The following is a 19,114-nucleotide window of genomic DNA, read 5'->3' on the forward strand; positions in this document are numbered from 1 at the left end:
CCTGTTCTGAATCAAGAAGAGGATGAAAGTAAATCAGTGTATTATTTGAGTGCTTAAGAGAAAAGCCTAGCGGTTTACTTCTGGACTTTTTTTTGAAGGGGAAATCAGAATTGGCAATTCCAGTTGAATTAGACAACAGTTTTTATCTACATCATCAGTCCTTGTTTTTTCCTAAGTCTCATTCATAATTTCTGAGAATTCCTTTTTTGAGTTGCTAGTTTTCTCTGTGCTTTGAATTTGACCACTTACCTGTCAGCTAAGGATTCTGCCCAAGAGTTAAGCACTGTAACATTTAAATGTCCTTGAAATTCTTGAACACAACCCCACTCCTATTTACATCATTGCTCCTTTCTTAATACCTTTCTTTTTGACCTTCAGACAAAAAAAAAAAAAGGGTCCATGCATGAAATCTGAAGCAGATTGTAATCTACCTGGTCTGTACACTGAAAACTTCCTGTGCCCAACAGCCACCAGTGTTTCTGGTACACAGAGAAGCAGGAGAGGAGCGCTCATTTGGAAGGGCTGGAATGCAGGAGATTGCTTTGGTTGTCCTGTGAACTCACTGCTTCATTGTGGGACATGACTGGGCTGAGTGCCTGGGCTATTCTGATGCTGTTGGCCTCAGCAGCTTCCCCTGACTCACTTCCTCCCAAAGGCAGGGCTTGGATTACCCAGCAATGCCAGCAGACCCTTGCTGCCAGTCATGTGCTATGTCTTTGGCATGGAACTTCATTTGAATTGTGTGTGACCTGTGTGCAGCACAAGGCCTGCCTCTGCTGAAATACAGAGCCTAAAATTATTATTGCAGTCCTTCCCCAGAAAGAACTGTATGTAGTTCTTCTACAGTATATACCATATTGATTTCCTAAATGTGATTGAAAATATCCTATATAGATTACCAAGACTTGTTTAAAAATAGAAATTGTAATAGAAAACATAATTTAATTTGATTTGTATTTGCTTAGAAATGACACCATAAAGTCTTGCTCCTAGATTTACATATTTGAAAGATGAACCCTTTAAGATGAACCCCTTAGCCAAGTTCATCAAAACCCCAAACTCTGACTGGAATTTATCTGGAATTTATCTGGAATTTATCTGGAATTTCTCTCTCAGGAAAAAGAAAAACATCACATGATGCTGGATATCAATAGAATATAGTATTTCTGTATATAATTAATGCAGTATTTTTTTCTCCTAAGCATTTTAATACATGTATTTCAAGTACATCATTCAATGTACTTTTGCTAAGTACAAGGTTCTTTTCATACAGATATTGGCCCAATTGACATGTTTTTTTCAAGCTCATGTCTAAGTTTTAAATCCTTCTGGAATTGACACCAGCTGTCCATTTTGACACTTTTTGTTAGTTTTTTCTCAATTGAAGCTTTCTTCTTCTTTCAGCTGTTGGAGAAATTTTGTTTCACAAAGTCTACTTAACAACACTGTTGAACTTTCTTCCTGGTTTTGGAGAACCAGATAATATGAGAGCCCAAAGCTTATTTTTAAAATCAGAATCAATTACTTCTGTAGATTCAAGACTTAATGGTCACAAAACAAGCTTGTCACAGCTGACATGACTGATTTAGATTTGCTTTTAGTTCCCAGAGCTTGAGTAGCTGCTTGTACATGATTACATAATAAAGGACGTGTGGATGTGATATATTGTAACAATGATCACAAGCTAGAAAAAGTGATCTTCAGTTAATTCTTGTAATTTTCATAATTTTTATAGTATTCCAGACACAGAGCTGGGAGATTTTTTTCCCAAACACTGAAAAAGAAGGAAGAAGCCTGGTCGATAACAACCTGCTTTACTCCTGAAGTGCAGATTTGGAATCTTTCCAGAAAGATGAAGTTTGTTCCATGCAAAACCTCTCTTAGCTAATGCCCTTCATCTTGGGAGCCACTGCCTACCACAGTTCTTCCTTGTCAAGACAAGAGAAGTGAAGGGATGATGAAAGCTAAGCAAAGCACAAGCACTGTGTTGCAGTGATGCCATCTGTAGTGACCCTTAACAATCTTCTGGCCATTTGTTTGGTTGGGATGGAGAAGGAATTTATTACTTTGATGGTATTTTTAGTTGTTACAGAAGGTGCACAAAGACATTTTGAGAGAAACTGGTTTCCCACAGAGCTTTCAAATGCAAGTACATAGGACACATAAGTGTTAGGAAAAAAGGTTTGACAGGTATATTTTATACAGAAATTAAATGATCTGTTTCAGACATGCAAAGTCCATGAAAATTTAGAACTAAGAAAAGATTTTCTCCCACATTAGCAGAGGACCATCTTCTTCTGACTGTCAGCTGGCAGTGGTAGTGATGCCAGGGTTCCCTTCTGGTTTTAGAGAGGGCACACCAGCATACAGGAGGGGAATGTTTGTCTCATTAAATTTTGACAGAATTAATATAGCTGATGCATTGATCATCATTAACCAGCAACCTGATATGTCCCCAAAACCTGATTTGGAGTGCCAAGATAGGATAATAGGAACTGCAAGGGCAAAAAAATGGGAAAATCAAGAAGTGATTAATGTATCTGCCTTCTTGGCCATTCAGTCACACTTTTGGTGAGCAGGATATTTAATATTTATGTTTTCTTACAATAATGTCCACATGACAGGGTGTAGGAGTATCTTTTAGGAATTACAATTAACTGGCCATTATGATAGAACATTTTTTATCAAAGAATCCTCCTAGTGGCTGTTTTATCAAGACAGCTCACTATTTTCCTAAGGCAACCTGTAACTACTTAAAAGTCATATCTCCAAATCCCCACTTTGAAAGAGGGGAAAAAAAAGACACAAAGGACAGAAATGTGTCAAAATTTAAGTGCACTTTAAGTGCAAACCATGAAGAAGACAGTAAGTCTTTATAAGTTAAAAGCACTATTAATACCAGTTAAACAAGAGGTTTGCTTCTTGATGTCCTAAGCAATGAAGATGGGTTGCTGACAATGATGACCATGACCTGAATTTTCTTGTTCATCTTTAGAAGAGAAAGGTTTGGATGAACCTCCTACATATAAATGTCAGACAGCTTTGAGAACATTTTCTAGACTCCCTGAATGGGACAGTGCATTGTCAGATAACTATCTTGTTCTCAAAGGGAGTAGGATTACATGCTAGGCAGCCACTCTCCTCAGGTTGATTCCTTGTCCAGGCATGGAGTACAGCATTGTGTTCGTGCAGCTCAGTAAAGGATTCTGTGCACAATATGCAAGCCCAGATTCACACTCTGTGTGTTGTATCTCTAATACTGGCAGAGAATTAGTAGAATTCTGTAACAAAACTAGTTAGATGGAGCTATTGTGAATCCAAACAGAAGGCAGATACATGAAAAAGCACAGTTCTGTAACTGCTTTGTGCTGGATTCTGAGAAAAGGGTTACCCATATAGGAATCAAATTAAAAGTGAATTAATGTTATTTTGTGAATGAATATTTTTCCCAACTGGTGAGCACATGCAGATAGCAGACTGAGGGGAAGAGAAGGATGTAGAGGTTTAATTAGTTTTATGCTAGTGCTTCCATGAGTGGAAGAAAATCTTCCTTGTCTATATACTGTCTGTCCATGTTCTACACTTGTGGTGTCAAAGTATTTGTTTCTATATTTAAGATTACTGAAAGAATTTACTAAATAGAGCCCTTTGTTCCTCACACTAAGTTGAATCACAAAGGATGTTACCAGCTGCCATAATAGGTGTTACCTGCATTTGTGTTTTCCAAGTAAACCAGGAGCATTTTATGGTAAATCTTATTTAAGTACATTCCTGCATGGATGGCAAGAGTTCCCTGCACCATGCATTACTCAGGTTGTTATATTGTCCCAAATGTGCTCTGTGTGCTCCAGGACACACCCCCTGCTCAGCAGGCTTCATGGAATGCAACTGTGAATGGTACAGCTTTAGCTGCATATTAGGTTTCCAGTATCCAAGTATGCTTTTTATATCATACAGAACTCCATCTCCTCCAAAATATTTTGGGAACAACCTTGTAAAACTTCCCCCAGCTCTCACAGTACTGACTGTAAGGAGTACTGGAACAGTTTATTCATTATTACAGTAGATAGCTGGGTGCAGCTGTCATCCTACAAAAAGATCACCCTGGTAACACCAATCAACAAGCAGAGTAAGACGATCCAAATATATCTGAAACCTTCTAAATGTTGTCTTTCAACTGAAATACAGACTCACAACTTCATTGCAAGCTGCCTGATGATGTGGGATCTATGAAATGTGTGAAAAGCCATTGATTTTCAGTTTTGTTTACATAGAATCTCATAAAGGGCCTACATGATAAGGGAGCTGTGAGAAGAAACAAAATTAGTAATAACTTCAGCATTGTTTGGGAAAAGTTATTGGGAAAAGTGAATCTCCATGCAAAATATCAAAGACTGAATCCACCCTTCTTCCTCCAGCTCCCACTGAACAATGACCACTTCTAAAATTTATACCAGAATTTATTTTAGCAGTAGTAAGAGGAATTTCTGGACAGGAAATCAGCTTACCCTTACAATTGTATGCAGAGCTGATGCTGCAAAGATGTGCCAGTGGTAACATAGCTCAGCTCTGGAACAACAGAAGTAGCTTTGCACTTGCCTGGTAATCAGAGCCACAGAGAGGACAGGGCAGAAAATGTATTGAACAGGAGTCAGATCAAAACCACAGCTGATATTCCATGATGTCATCTGGAAACCAACTCATGGGAAAGAGACAGAGGGAATGTTTGCAGTAAGACCACACCTGTGAGACCACTACCTGCAGTACTGGAACTCAGATGACCCATGCTACTGTTTGCAATTCCTTCTAATATAGTCACATACAGATAAGAAACACAACATTAGAGAAGAGAACATGGAGAACGGGCTTTTGACACCGTATAGTGGTGACACAACAGTCACAGAGAAAAGGTTGAAACAGAGCATCACCTTTCAGCACATTTTCTCTGACTCATTTCCTTAAAATCAAAACCAACAAAGACATGTTCAGTGCTATGTGTCAGTGGTTTCCAGTTACAGTCTATTGTATTCAATTCATTGCAGTAATGAATGGGCACATAACTTAGTTATAAAACAACCCTGAATTCATTATTGCCATGTGTATATCCTCTAAACCAGTGGCTAATTAAATATGTGTCATGTCTTAAAAGAAAAATTATTTTGGATCTATTTGTACTGAATATTTCCATGGACAGACAATGATCTTGTGTTATGCTTAACACATATGCAGCCCTCTAAAACAGGTACTTCTCAAATTTTATTTTCAGAAAAAATCTCCTCTGTTCACAGACTTCACAGGGCTTTGTATCCTGATCTCAGCAAATTCATATCCACATATAGGTTGTTTTTCAATTTCTGCATGCAACCAAGAAAGCTCCCTGCCATGCTACCTTAGTACGAAATATGATTGACTCATTGTTCTTTACTGATTCTCTTAGTAACTGCTTATGATCATACTCCATATTGCAGCAATATATAGATGGTACTACACAGATTAATTCACATTATTAATCTTTCACATAATGTTAAGAAATTAAATTACTGAATAGCTCCATATATGCAGTAAAATCACAATTGAACTTACAATTATTTTTATCAACTATTTTAATAGTATAAGAAGGGCTTAAAATTCAACAAGAACTTAATGTTCTGCTCTCATTTTGTTACCTTTGTGAACAGAACAAGTCAGTATTTTAAGGGCCCTGACAGTAGTCTCTTGTCCAGCAGAACTGGCTATAAATACACATATCTATAAATATTGCTTCTTCTCTGTATGGAGATATCTCAGTCTCTAGAAATTTCCCAGATAATTTAATACAGTGTGACCTAATTTCAATAATCCTGTAGAATTTCTGATTTTTTTCTCCAATTTTTATTCATTCAATTTCTAATTTTGGCAGAGTACACTCTTGCTATATTAGTAGTGTCAAGAACTTGTAGAAAATTGAGTGGTGACACTAAAAATGAAGGGATGGGCTGCTTCATATATATAAATATATTTTTTAAATAGCAATTGGACAAATTCTGCTTGACTCCAGCTCTGTGGTGCTGTCAGTAGCACCACCATAGGGAAGGGTTATTTCAAAGGGAAGGAGGGATGGAAGACAGGACACTATGTGGAAATTCTTCTTTCATAACTGAACTGAGGTCTGGAGGAATTTCTTGATATATGGATGCTCCTCTATCCCTGTAAAGCATTGGCAGACACACAGGAAGGTTAAAACTACTAAAAACTAGTACTTGGAGAGAATTGCTTGTAGGTACATCTTTCCCTGACCATGTACCTTATGAACTGTGACCAGTTCATGCTGAATATTATCTTTTACCCTGGAGACAATGCAAAATGCATCAAGGTGGCATATATCAGATTGGTTATGTCAAATTGTACAGTAAAGTACTTGAATTACTTTTCATAGAGAAAAGGGAGTCCCATTTTCTGTCAGGCAAGCTTGTTCCTGAATGCAGTGTAAGCCACAGTGTAATCATAGGCAGGTCCCCTAAAGGAATGTATAGAATCTTCACCATTAAGTAGCCAGAGGACCCTTAAGCACATTTAGAACTTCTAGAGTTCATCTCTGAGTTGCATAAGGCTTAGCTTTTTCCTGCAGATATTCCACCATTGTGGATATAAGACTATACAAGATTATGACTCTATAATGTCAATTTATCACAGTGCTCCCTGTACTGCTACCAAGTACAACCACAAATCATGAAAAACATCTGTAAGTCCCTATAAGCAATTTGTCAGAATACTTTTAAGTACATGTATAATAAATGAAGAACACATGTTTCATAGGAACCAAATGAAACTAGAGCTGCACCGAATGCTTTGCCAGAGACTTGAACAGCTGTGGACATCACCTCTCTCTCCCCCTATCAAGCTTTAAAAGGCATTGTTTTCTTTTTAGCCTGACAGGTGATGTTTACAATACCGTTGATCTTCCTAAAAGACAGATTGCCCAAATATCTCTGCAGACCACTTCTACCTCCTTAAATGCTGTCTTTTGATTTTCATTTTAGGTATTTGGCACTTTCTGCAAAATTACAAAGGGTCTTCACTGTACCATTCTTGCCAGTTTCTAAAAACACCGTTGTTTACTTCTGAGAAAATACCACATTACCTTCTGCATAGCATTTTCTGTCTGGAAGCTACAGTGAAGAAATGGAAATTTTTGTTCACTGGCTATTCTGCTCAGAGTGTGTGCACACAAGAACAGCCCCTCACATACATATTTTAGGGCTCTAAAGAGTTTTGTCTGACTTCCCTGAGCCTCTACAAGACAGCTTTGATTTCTTCTGTCTAAACACAATATAAGATGGCAGTTCCAAAGTCTCTTTGCTGTTATGTTTCGTATCTCATATTAAGGTCATAGTTTCATTGTTATTCAGAATGATGATACAGTTCTTTGCCTGAGAAAAACATAGCAATCAACCCTTCCACACAATAATATCAATTGAATACTGCCACTTCCATGAAAAACCAGGGCACACAGTTTAATTATCTCTCTAGTCTTCCTAATCTACTAACTTTTGCTTTTCTTCTCAAATACAAGCTTCCTGCTTCTCTCGTTCCTGTTTCAGATCTATATACAATAATAACAATAATCGTCATATTATCATCATTGGGAGTGGAAGATGTTTTCTCTTATTAAATCTCTAGATGTTAGCTCCCATAATTTGGAGTGTCTGCAGTGATTTCCCAAATCTCAGAAAGTTGCAAAAACATTTTTACTTGACAACTGTGTTATAAAATACATTGATATTAAATTTTGAGCAACCTTTCAAAATGCTGAATAGTGTTATATTCAAGAAAGGTGAATGAATTCTAAGCATTCTATTACATAAGTCAATCTAGCATTCATTATAACAGATAATAGATTTATAGTTTTACTTTGTTTTGTCTGCTTGAAAAAGTAGCAGGAATGTAAAACACTTTTTTTTCTGCACAGAACATATGCAATCATCATTATGTATTTAAAAAAACCCAACCTGCTTATTATAAAATAGTTTAAATAGCCCCAAGTGTCCCTGAAGAGCTACTGTGTGCTGTGTAAAAGCTGAATAATCCTCCCCATGTCAGAAGGTGACTCTTCAGCTGTTCAGGATCATGAGCTGATGTACTACCACTTGTAAAAAAAATATTCAAAACACAAGAACATACAGTTAGGTAAAGATCATTGTGATGGTCTTGGAATTAATCTGCAAGAACTGACAACACTGAAGCCAATCTGTCAAGAATGAGTAAAGAAACCTTAGCTTTTACTTAAAACCAAAACACACAGAACACAGCAAATTCACACCAAAGTAGCTTCAATGGAAATATTAATTTTTTACATCCTATTTGGCTCATTTTACTTTTACAAAGAGAGTTTAGAAAAAAGGAATGTGTTTAAATACACTTTAAATACATACTGAATGCACTATTTATATAACACCAGAAGTGCAGTCTGTGCAAAAGTACTCCAAACCATTATTGCTCAGTGTTCTGAATAAAATACTTTAACTTATTTATGAAGGCACATTGATAGAAGAAAAGATGTCTCAGTCATCTGTGTTTCCTTTAATCAAAAAATAGGGGAATTCGCTTTGGCCCCTGTGCTTAGAAAAATATTATTTTGATTTTCAAAATCTCCTTTTCTGTAATATTTACTCCTAGTATTTACATGGTTGTTTCTTCCCATTCAAGCTCCACATCACCTGCAGAAGAAACAGATATATTAAATTAGCCTACCTTGTAAACAAATAGTAACTTATGGAGATAATTGTTTTTCACTGAATTTAAAAATCTTGCATGGAAAAAAGTGGGGAAAGCTTGAGCAATGACCATTATTGTGAGGGGCAATAAAAAGCAGCAAAAAGCTAGGTATTCATACTTTTAAAGCAAAAAATGCATGTCAAAGGATGTTTTTGCTGCTTCTTAGTCTGGAAAAGTCATTGCACCTGCTGTGAAAAAATAATTTGGACACAGTCTGTATCTCCTTACCTTCCATGGCATCCAGAGAGTCCATCTTTTGCAGTGCTGAATAATTTACAAAACATAAGGGCTGACCACTTCCCTTGGTTGTCAACAGATCCAACACACATTGATGTAAAAATATATATTGTGCCTGCAAGATGTGAATTTAAAGATGCTTGATTAGAAGAAAAATCTACCTGTAATACCAAAAAGTCTTTTAACTTTTTCTATAACACCTAGAAAATCTCCAAGTAACTGCAGTTTAATTCAGCAATCTCAGTACTTTGATGACCATATTGGATATGCCTGATCTGATTTCAATTATTATGAAACATAATGCTTTAAATTTGCCAAAACATATTAATCCTTATGAACAGTAAGATATATGAAATTAGACTAACCATTAATGAGACTAACAGGGTACTCTACAATTTTCTGTGAATGTTTATTCTATGAAAAGACATTTTGCCACGAGATGCAGGCTGAAGAAACTGAATCACATGAATGTAATATCTAGATAAGAAAATTTTCCTCTTTCTACCATAGAGAAAACCAGCAGGGTGCACTGAAATGCAGAAGTTCAAGTAAATCTAAAACTATATGTTCTAGGAGCTTGCAGCACTGCTAGGAGCAAATTAACCAGTATTTTGAGTGATACTTCCTGAGCTGTAGCCTCATTTTTAACATATGACAACACAAAGAGTGGGCAACTAAAGGACAACTAAAGGGCAACTAACTTTCAAGGACATAAAGTCTGAAAAGAAGAAAACAAAGGAAGGCAATGTAAGAATGAAATAAAGGAATGAAAACAGATAGAAATATAATAAATGGATTAAGCATATATTCACATAGGAGAAGTATTGTATATGTAGATGCAGAAAATAAGCCAGGTACATTCAGATTGGAAGAGACCTCTTGGGACTACCTGGTGCAACTACCCACTGCTCAAGCTGGGTCAGCTAAAACATTTTGCCCAGGACCTTGTAGAGATGGATTTGGAATATCTGCACCAAAATCATACTCTTGACTTTTGCACAGGTAAATATATTTATGTAACTTTTTGGCTCAATAATTGCTATTTTGTTTCAGAACAGCCATGAATTTGCAATTCAAGTGTCTCAGATGTATGAGAGAAATTTGCTTATATAGATAAGAGTTACTGCCACAGCTCCAGAACTGTGGGTAATTAAAACAGCTTTTCACAGGTCCTCTGAAGCATGCAGCACCATTACACCTTTCAATAACTTTCTCAGTGAAATAAATGCATGACATTACTTCAAACCAGCCCTTGTACTTGGCAAGAAGATAAACTTTGATATGTTTTCTGAACAAACATGGATTTCTAGAGTGAAGGTCTTAAATGTCAGTGGATTGGTTATTCCAGTTCAGAACGCAGCCTCTGAAAGCTCTGTAATCTCTTGCAGTCATACAGCAACTTCTGATGATGTAGCAATGAAAATCTTTCTGGGTTTGCCAGGGGAGAGTGAAGGAGGCTACCTGGGCTATTTATGTCTAACTAGATATTTTCTCAGTTAGAAACAATGACAGTCTTAACTATTCTCATCCATTGGTTACAGTAACATATTGTGACTTTGTTAGCAAAAGGAATATTATTTTGAAGCTATAAACAAGCAAAATACAGGTCCAAGAGCAATCAGCTTTTATTTATCTTACTCATAGATCTTACAGACAGTTTGACTGAAGGATTTCTATACTGAGTTCTGGGAAGGAATTGCTCCTCTCTTTTATATCTTCTATGCTGATCACATAAAATCTGATTAATAGGCAACTCAACAGTGTTTTATAAGAGAACTCTCAAACAGCTTGACTTTTGAATCCACTATAAAACTTTACAAGATTGATTCCCTTTGGGCAAGTTCTGTTGCTGGTCTGACTTTTGTAGTCTTGCAAATATGAGCTAGAAATGACCTGGACAGAGAACAGGCTATCTCAGAATTTTGCAGCTAGCATACAGATGGATACTTGATTTGTTACAAAATCTGAACTCTGACACCATCATCTTATACTGCATTTTGGCACACCTTTTCCTAGCCCCTGCCAAAACATTCAAATGAAGATATACAGAAAAATGATGCATGTTTTAAAAACATAAAATGATATTATTGAATGTCTCACTGTTTCAAGATTTTATTTTGTGAGTGCTCCCATTAAATTGCCCTCCAGCCTTTGATTTATTTCTAGATGATTCTACTTCTAGTTAAAAAAGTAAAACAAGAACCAAAAAGTATTCTCAGAATGCATCATCACAAGAAAGTACTGGCAATTGTTTAGTTGCATCAAAACTTCAAAAGGGAAAATTTAGAGCACACGGTATCCAGACTGCACCTTACAAGATACATCATGTCAGAATATCACCAGAATATCCCATTAAATCTTCTGAAGAAGTATTAACTGCTTTGTGTATTCTGACTCACTTTTTACATATTCTGATGTGATTTGGAATAGCAGAATTTCATTCCAAATGGAGCAAGTCTCCTTATATTAAAATCAATTTAAATCCATCAGCCATGTGGAAGTTCATCCTGAAATTACTCATCCATACTGAGAAGTTAGTAAGTCATGCTGTAGACTAAGGTTTCAGGCTGGCCTGGGTTAGACCTGGCCAGGACTTATGCCAGAAGCCTTATCCAAACAAAGCTGCTTTCTGTTCCACTGGGCATTTAGGATCAGCTTTAAATTCTAATATTATTTCTTTACATATACTCAGAATTCCAGATACAGCAGAAGGGAATCTTCCTGACTTCCTTCACTGACTACTGTCCATACAAAATAAGTCTGCTAGAAACTTTTTCTAGACCCAAAACCCACCACTGATTTTGAACAATTTGAAATCTGTGATTAAATCCATTCATATGTACTATTTTATTTGAAGCGATTGAAAAAGAATCAAGGAATCAATAATGAGTTCAATGGTAAATGAATATTTTAAAGTTTGGTGGACTAGGCCACATATGCATACACAAAAAAAATACACTAAAGAAGTAAATTAAGTCAAATTAAGTAGAGAGTGAGAAATTATTATTTAGGTTTAAAAGTAAATAGCACTCTTTTCAGCATCTGTCAAGACTTTGCTGGCTAAGTGCACTTAGGTAGATACAGACACTTTACTTTCACAGTGCTTAAAATAAATAAAAGCAGGATTTGGTAGAAAATGTATTATACAGCAGATTGTTATTAGCTTTATAGTCTTGTTTTGTAGTTCATGTGAAGAGATGACCAATGTTTCAACAGGAAAACAGAATGGATAAGTCTTACCAGGTTTTGTACCATACACATCCTTTCACTTCTTAGCTCAGCTACAAGTCCGTAGATATCCACAAAATCATGGTCATTTACATGTTGGGTTAAATGGTCAAGTGCAATATAAACACCTGTTCTTCCAACACCAGCACTGCAAACATGATAAACAAGATAAAATAAAGCTTTTATGTTAATGCTTTCAGCATTTTCTTAGAATATTCTGGATAAATTGTTTATTGCAGGAAGAAAAACTTCAAACAAAACCTAAATTTTTTTTTCGGTATTTACATCTTGTGAATTTCTTTGTGAATTGGATCAAGTGAAATCTGAATTTGAGCCATTTTCTAATTTTGATTTCACATTTTCATAATTTTTGATTTCTCATTTTCATCAGATAAATGAGATATTACTCATTTATATGTTCATATGGCCCAAACCTGTTTGAGTGGAAAAAAAAAAGATCTTATAGCTTTTCTGTGAGTTTTTTAGAGCTCATTAATTGAGAGAAAAAAAAATCACAACACAAGATTTTGTGAAATCACACTGGGATTCTGTAATACTTTTGGTATTTGAGACAAAATAACATGGGATCTAGCAAAAAAATTTAAAAGAAAATGCTTTTAAAAGGAGGATGAGTGTACAAGACGTGCTGGGAGGTAGTGTTTTATTTCAAGGTCTTATAATGAATAGGATTATTTCCAAATTACTATCAGACTTCTCTGCAATTGGTGTAATAAATGCAGGGTATGTTACTGCAGATAATCAAGAGATGTATAGCAGAATTCTTGAGTTTGCAATACCTAATGAGCAAAAAGTAAAGAATGAGTTTTCGGGATATGAGAATACACAGTAATGCTTTATAACCATCAGGAATTTGAGCACAAGTGGAGTATCAGGACCATGCTGGCCCCTTTACATATCTCCCTTCTGAAAAGAATATAGGGTTCCTGGCAAAGAGTCCCCAGAGAATATAAGTGTCCTGAAAACATGAAGACTGTGTTGTTCTCCCCTGTCATAGTCTCTCTGGCCCTTGCAGTAGAGGGAAATGTTCATCAAAGACAGCAATATTAAACAAGGCTTTACTACCCTTTGTGGGTGGCACCCATAGGATGCTGAGGACAAATAATAATAGCTCCCATACATGATAAAGTGGAAAAGATTTGTAGCATCAAAGCCGTCTTTTCCTTCCACTTGTTTCCAGACTCACACCAAATGAGAATGGGGCAAAGACTCAGTAGCAGACCTATGAGTTCAGATCTGTTTTATGGAGCATGCCCACACATTCAGTGGGAACACTGACCTGCACAAAATGCAGATCACACTCACTGGTTTCCTTAAGACTTAGGCCTCCCCACACACTTACTCTTTGAAACAGAAGTTTAAGGGTGTTAATGAAATCAGTGGAAACTATGACAGCTGAACACCTCTAACCACCAGACCATTTATTTAAGAGCCTAAATATAGGTTTTAATTGTTTACAGGCATCCAAGTTTGAAATCTGGCCTATGCAAACCCTTATTTCTATTTGTCGTTCTCTGTGGCTTCAAAGAGTTTCTTCCTTATGATATGTGACATATACATTTAAAATATTTTTTTAATACTTGCTTCTTGAGAGGAGCTCTAATTATAATAGAAGTAATTTAAACCAATACATGTCATTTGCTATTCCTCTTTTTATGATTAAAGAGAAAAATGGAGAAAAATCCAGCAGTACTTTATGGTAATTTTTGGAGCAATTATTTCCCTGACATCACGTCAATGGATTTCCATAAATGGCAGAATAGACATTGGTGTTTTACCTTCTAGAAAGGAGTAAGAAGGACTTCTAGAGAAACATTCACCTCTGTCCATCCTAGAATCATTACTGTGCACTCAGCCTCCATGGATGTTCTTCTGGCAACTTCCCTGTGCATCACTATGCACTTGAGATTCAAATCTACCAAACGATGATTTGGTGAATATACTTACCTGCAGTGCACCACCATCGGTGTGTTATCGTGCGCTCGACTTGCACGGATGAGTTTTACAAAATGGATAATTGGTGCAGTAGTTTCGGGGACTCCATGTTCTGGCCAAGAAGTGAAGTTACACTGCCGCACCATCATGCAGTCTCCATGCTGAAAAATACATAACAATGCAGTTTTTACTGAAGAAATGCTACAGAAGGGTCAGTAAGGTACATGTAACCTTCTCAATATTTTCACATAAAAAATAAAGTTAGAATCACCTAATATTTATAAGATTACTGGCACGAAGGGATGATTTGCTGTGCACAGAACTTCTGGCACATTTTTTGAGGGATGGCATCAAGTCCATCTTTCAGGAAATGTTAGTGTTTTCAGTAGTGACTCTTCATTTGACTTTAGTCATTATATTAATAATTTGTAGATTGCAGGTTGAAGTTTCTATGGCTCATTTAGAAATTTAGTGAGCTGGGATGACAAATTTGTTCAGGAAAAAGCAACCACTCTAAGACTGATCTAATGTGGTAAAGGCAAACACACATACATTGGGTGAACACAGATATATTTTCTTTCATGCTCTCTCAATCAGAGCAGCAGCAACAGTAACCTCAAAAAAGAGGTTATGATCTAATACCCAGATTACTTTTGAAGGATGTAAAAAATGAAAGAATAGGATCATGCCAAAGGCCTGCCTACATCAATATGCTCTTTCCAACAGTAGTCAAGAAAAAATGTTAGGGAGCATTATAAAATATGACAACAATGTAGCTGGAGTTCCTTAGAGTATCCTTTCCATTTTTCATAGTTTGTGACTTGTGAACTTCCTCAGTGAGAGACAGTAAATGGGAATTTAATAGTACTCATCAATATTTTCTTCTACTAATTTATATAGATTTTTTTTAATCCCTGTAAGTTTTTAGCCTTCACAATATCCTGCAGCAAGGAGTACCACAGTTTAATCAACTGTTGTGTAATGAACCAGTTTCTATTTTTTCAAATTGCTTTTGAACCAAGCACTTGCTTCTTTCATATTGTAAGAAATACGGAACAGTGGTGAACAATTATGTGTAGCAACTACTTTGCAGTTGAACTATTATTTTTAAACTGATCAGCATAAAAATGCAAGAGAAATTCACAATGGCAATGATTTTGAGTTATTTGCTTCACATATGCTTTTTATCTTCACTGGAAGATCATCAAGCATTCACTCATTTGTGAAAGGACGTACAATCTTAAAACCAGCAATAGAGCAAATTTAATGACCTGCTTATAAAGGGCATAGCTTCTTGTGCAGGGTAGTTCAGCTACAGTAAATGGATCACCCAGACAATTCAGATTATCTTCTTTTCAGCCTCACCTTCATTAACACAAGTGACTTGGCATTTCACTGGAATTCATTTTTATTCTAAATAGTCCTTTTTCCAGTCTTGCTTCTTTATGTTCTATTTTTAGAAGAAAACAAGGTTTATCTTCCCTCAGTCGTTTTTAAATGTTCAGTTTCTCTGTACTATGTGCACAGCATATCCCTATGGGGTGATTGCTAGACCAGCCCCCACCTGCTGTGTGCCCTTTGTCACAAGCATATGCCACAGGATGGTAATGCCTGCATTAGCACAGCCAGATTCAGGTCCTAGGATCTTGCTGCACTACTTTCAACACAGATCAGTTTTGGGAGTGCAGAAGAAAACTGACTTAATTTTGGGTCTTTATTCCCAGATTGTTTTTTGAGCCCACCTGCTGTTCCAAGTTAATGCTGGGTTATAATTTTTCCAACATGTGGAAACTGTAGTTGTGGGTCATGACAAAGGTGAAGATCTCTGCTGTACCCCTGCTCCTCCTTCCCAGCACAAAGAGTAGGAGTAATACTGATGATTCTCATTCATATTGGGTGAATCTCCTGGGGGTGGAGGCCAATGGCTGGTGGTACAATGCAAAACAGGTGCACCAGAGAATCTTGTCCTTTAATCTGAGAGGGATACATTCAAAGGGATTTGTCTGATCTCAAAATATTTAAGATTACTCCTTTCTAGAACAGACACCAATGTGTCCAAGTAGAAACTTCACCTCCCACCAGATCAGAAGTTCAGTAACCTTAATAGGCTCTTCATAGCATATTGGACAAATATCTGAGCTCTTTGTGACAAAAATTCTCAGGAAATAAAACATGAATGAAAATAAAATACAGGACAGGCAGTACAATGCATATGCACTAAAAGATTAAAAGAAGAATATTGAGGAAGAGGTTGAGTGGGACATAGCATATCTGATGTTCTTTCAGGTGTTGGATGACTTTTTTTTCTATCAACTTCCAGCACTGGCTTACCCTTTCAATTTTTAGATCTCTGATGGTCCAGTCTATTTGAATATCTTCCATCAATTTAGTAATCACTATATCCCCAAACACAGTCACTGGTTTATTATCTTCTGGCCAGTACTGATGACATCTTATCTGCAGAGAGATGATTACTAAGTAATTAACAATTATCATGGTATAATCTTGACAGAAACTACATACAGAATTTCCAATTATATAAAATGCTTTTAATTGGTTCACTGGTAACTTACACGTCCTTTTTCAAAACATTGTGTGAGCATCACAAGTGTTTTAGCTCTTGTCTCCCACACCATTCTCCAGAAATCACCCACTGTTCCTGGTAATGGTCCCTGAGTTGCAATAAACTCGTTTGGACATAAATAGCCCTAAGAAAGAGAAAATGTTTAATACATAATGGTTGGCAAGGAAACAAAAGAGTTTGTATGTGACTCATAGTTGTGCCTGTATCTGCCATGCCTAAGGCTAAAATCTTGTCAGACCTACCAAGCGAATTGGCATATGCCTCAATAGTCACTGCATGGCAGGCTGCCTTGGAAAGCTAAAAGAGAAATGGCGTTTTTTGGTAGTCTAGTTATCAACCAATACTCTACTATAGTGTGGGAAGTGCCATGGTAATAGAAATGCATCTAGCAGAGATATTACAGGGACATCAGGTCATCAATTCCCATTTAAAAGTATCTAAGCCTTCATATTATACTTACTGCAGATCCAGCTAGAGGCCACCAAGAGCTAAATCAAGAGGTGGCCAACAAAGGAGAATCAAATAGTGCTAATTGTGGGGCCAGGGAAACAACTAAGGAGCAGTCTGAGAGCCAGTGCAAGTAATACACACACTAATGACCTTTGGTGATTGTCTGGGATCTGCTATAACCTCGAGGTGAAGCTCATTGAAATAAATGATCTCCAATTAAAGGTTTGCAAGAAACCTACTGAAGGTGTTGACTTTTATTTTAGCGTTGGCTTTTGCTCTTTGGTTAATTCATAAACTGGTGTAAAACTTAGGAAGAAGGAAGTTTATTGAAAAAAATCTATAGATGCTCTGAGTGCATGGTTTGACATGGATCTGGTTGCTCATAGAAAAGAAGTACACCTACAGGAACTATTATGTACTACAGAAAGTCTAAAATAACAACAATAGCAATAATAGCAATAAATTTATGCTGTAGAACCAGCAGTTTATAATATCACAGTGTTCTGCTTATTGCTCAAAACAACTGACACAGTGGTTTATAGCACCACCAAAGCTTGTTGTTGGAATTATAGCCCTATAATTCACAGCTGCCTGTTACCTACTCTATCTATAATATAAAGAACAGGTGGCAGTGGGAAACTATGTTAATCCTCCTTAGTTTAAGAGTGAGGTGAGAAACTGTAATTCAGGGTTGCAAAGCTCACAGTTCAGTTAGTGACTTTGTTTAACCAATGAAAGTCAACTAGCGGCAGAGTTCCCATTTGTTAAAACTAAGTACAAGACTTCTCTTTTCCTCTCTTTATGGAGAGGAGAAGCATGCACATGTAAACAGGCCCAGGTAATTAGGTATGTAAATACACATACATATTGCATGTTTACAGCTATATGCATTTATGTATTTATACATCGACAAACATGGAAAGTGAGAGCATATAAAGGGCGAAACTTTAGCCTTGAGAAACCATAACATTGGAATTGTCTATTCACTGATGAATGGTCATCCAAAATGTATGCACACAAGCAAAATCTCAGCAGGGAGCACTCTGTAGCTGGCCTTTGCTGCAGCTTTTTGGAAGTTGCTGTTAGTACTCCCTGCCTAAGGCTTGGCCTGTCAGTGGCAGAAAGGGTCAAGACTAGACCATGCTCCAAGATACCTCTGCTTTCCTTAGGCATTCTGTGCAGTCCCAGCATCAAGTGGCATGGTTCTTCCTATCTGTTAACTTTCAGAACAAAGACATAGTGGGAATAAATACTGTTTGCTCAAAGAAAGATCTTAGCTCTACTGCTTATTCTCTGTAATGTCTCTTAGTTACCTGCAAATAACCATTTCCACTTTCCTTTGTGCTGTCTGTTTTGACTACACTCTGCATGTCTTGCTACATGTTTGAAAAGTCTTTAATGTAAATCAAATCTCGAACTCATGTGAGATCACCAGCCACTGCTAGAAGAGATTTGATGCATGACTATAATTCACACTTTGAGCTTCAACAGGACAAAAATGAGATTAAAATATAGATGAAGAATTTACTGAGCGCACAATAAGAAAATGGGAAAGTCTGTGAAGAAAGATGAGGATGAAAAATACAGTATTACTTTCTTCTTCAAGAAGCCTGCTTTCATTTTCCTCCATCATAACTTTCACAAAATAATAAGGAGCATGCCAAAACTGTTAGTCATTTCTATGAAAGTTTTCAGTTCAATTATCTTTGCATTGTCCTATTCATATGCAACAACTTTAACTGTTGAATCAAGACACCAAATAACACCTATCTAAACAATTTACCTCAGTGGGAGTTCCACTGTTGCCTTTTATGAAAATGGTATGAAATAATTTATAAAAAGAAACTTGCTTGACACAGTTTTGATTATTTTTGGAAATCATTCCTCAGCAATGAAAATGGGATATAT

The 19,114-nt window shown here is 36.6% G+C and overlaps 1 protein-coding gene across 1 annotated transcript in view; it reads right to left on the reverse strand.

Moving 5' to 3' along the window:
* Positions 1-8,228: 8,228 nt before the first annotated feature.
* Positions 8,229-19,114, reverse strand: part of PTPRQ (protein tyrosine phosphatase receptor type Q) — a 99,806-nt gene continuing 88,920 nt past the window's right edge. Inside the window, exons 40-45 of the mRNA XM_054632156.2 lie at positions 16,746-16,880; positions 16,504-16,629; positions 14,185-14,333; positions 12,232-12,367; positions 8,983-9,106; positions 8,229-8,696 (exon numbers count right to left, since the gene is read on the reverse strand). Of these exons, the coding sequence (XP_054488131.2) occupies positions 8,659-8,696; positions 8,983-9,106; positions 12,232-12,367; positions 14,185-14,333; positions 16,504-16,629; positions 16,746-16,880 (708 nt within the window). The 3' untranslated portion in view covers positions 8,229-8,658. The remainder of the gene's footprint in view (positions 8,697-8,982; positions 9,107-12,231; positions 12,368-14,184; positions 14,334-16,503; positions 16,630-16,745; positions 16,881-19,114) is intronic.

Source organism: Agelaius phoeniceus, chromosome 5 (genome assembly GCF_051311805.1).
Source record: "Agelaius phoeniceus isolate bAgePho1 chromosome 5, bAgePho1.hap1, whole genome shotgun sequence".
Taxonomy (NCBI): domain Eukaryota; kingdom Metazoa; phylum Chordata; class Aves; order Passeriformes; family Icteridae; genus Agelaius; species Agelaius phoeniceus.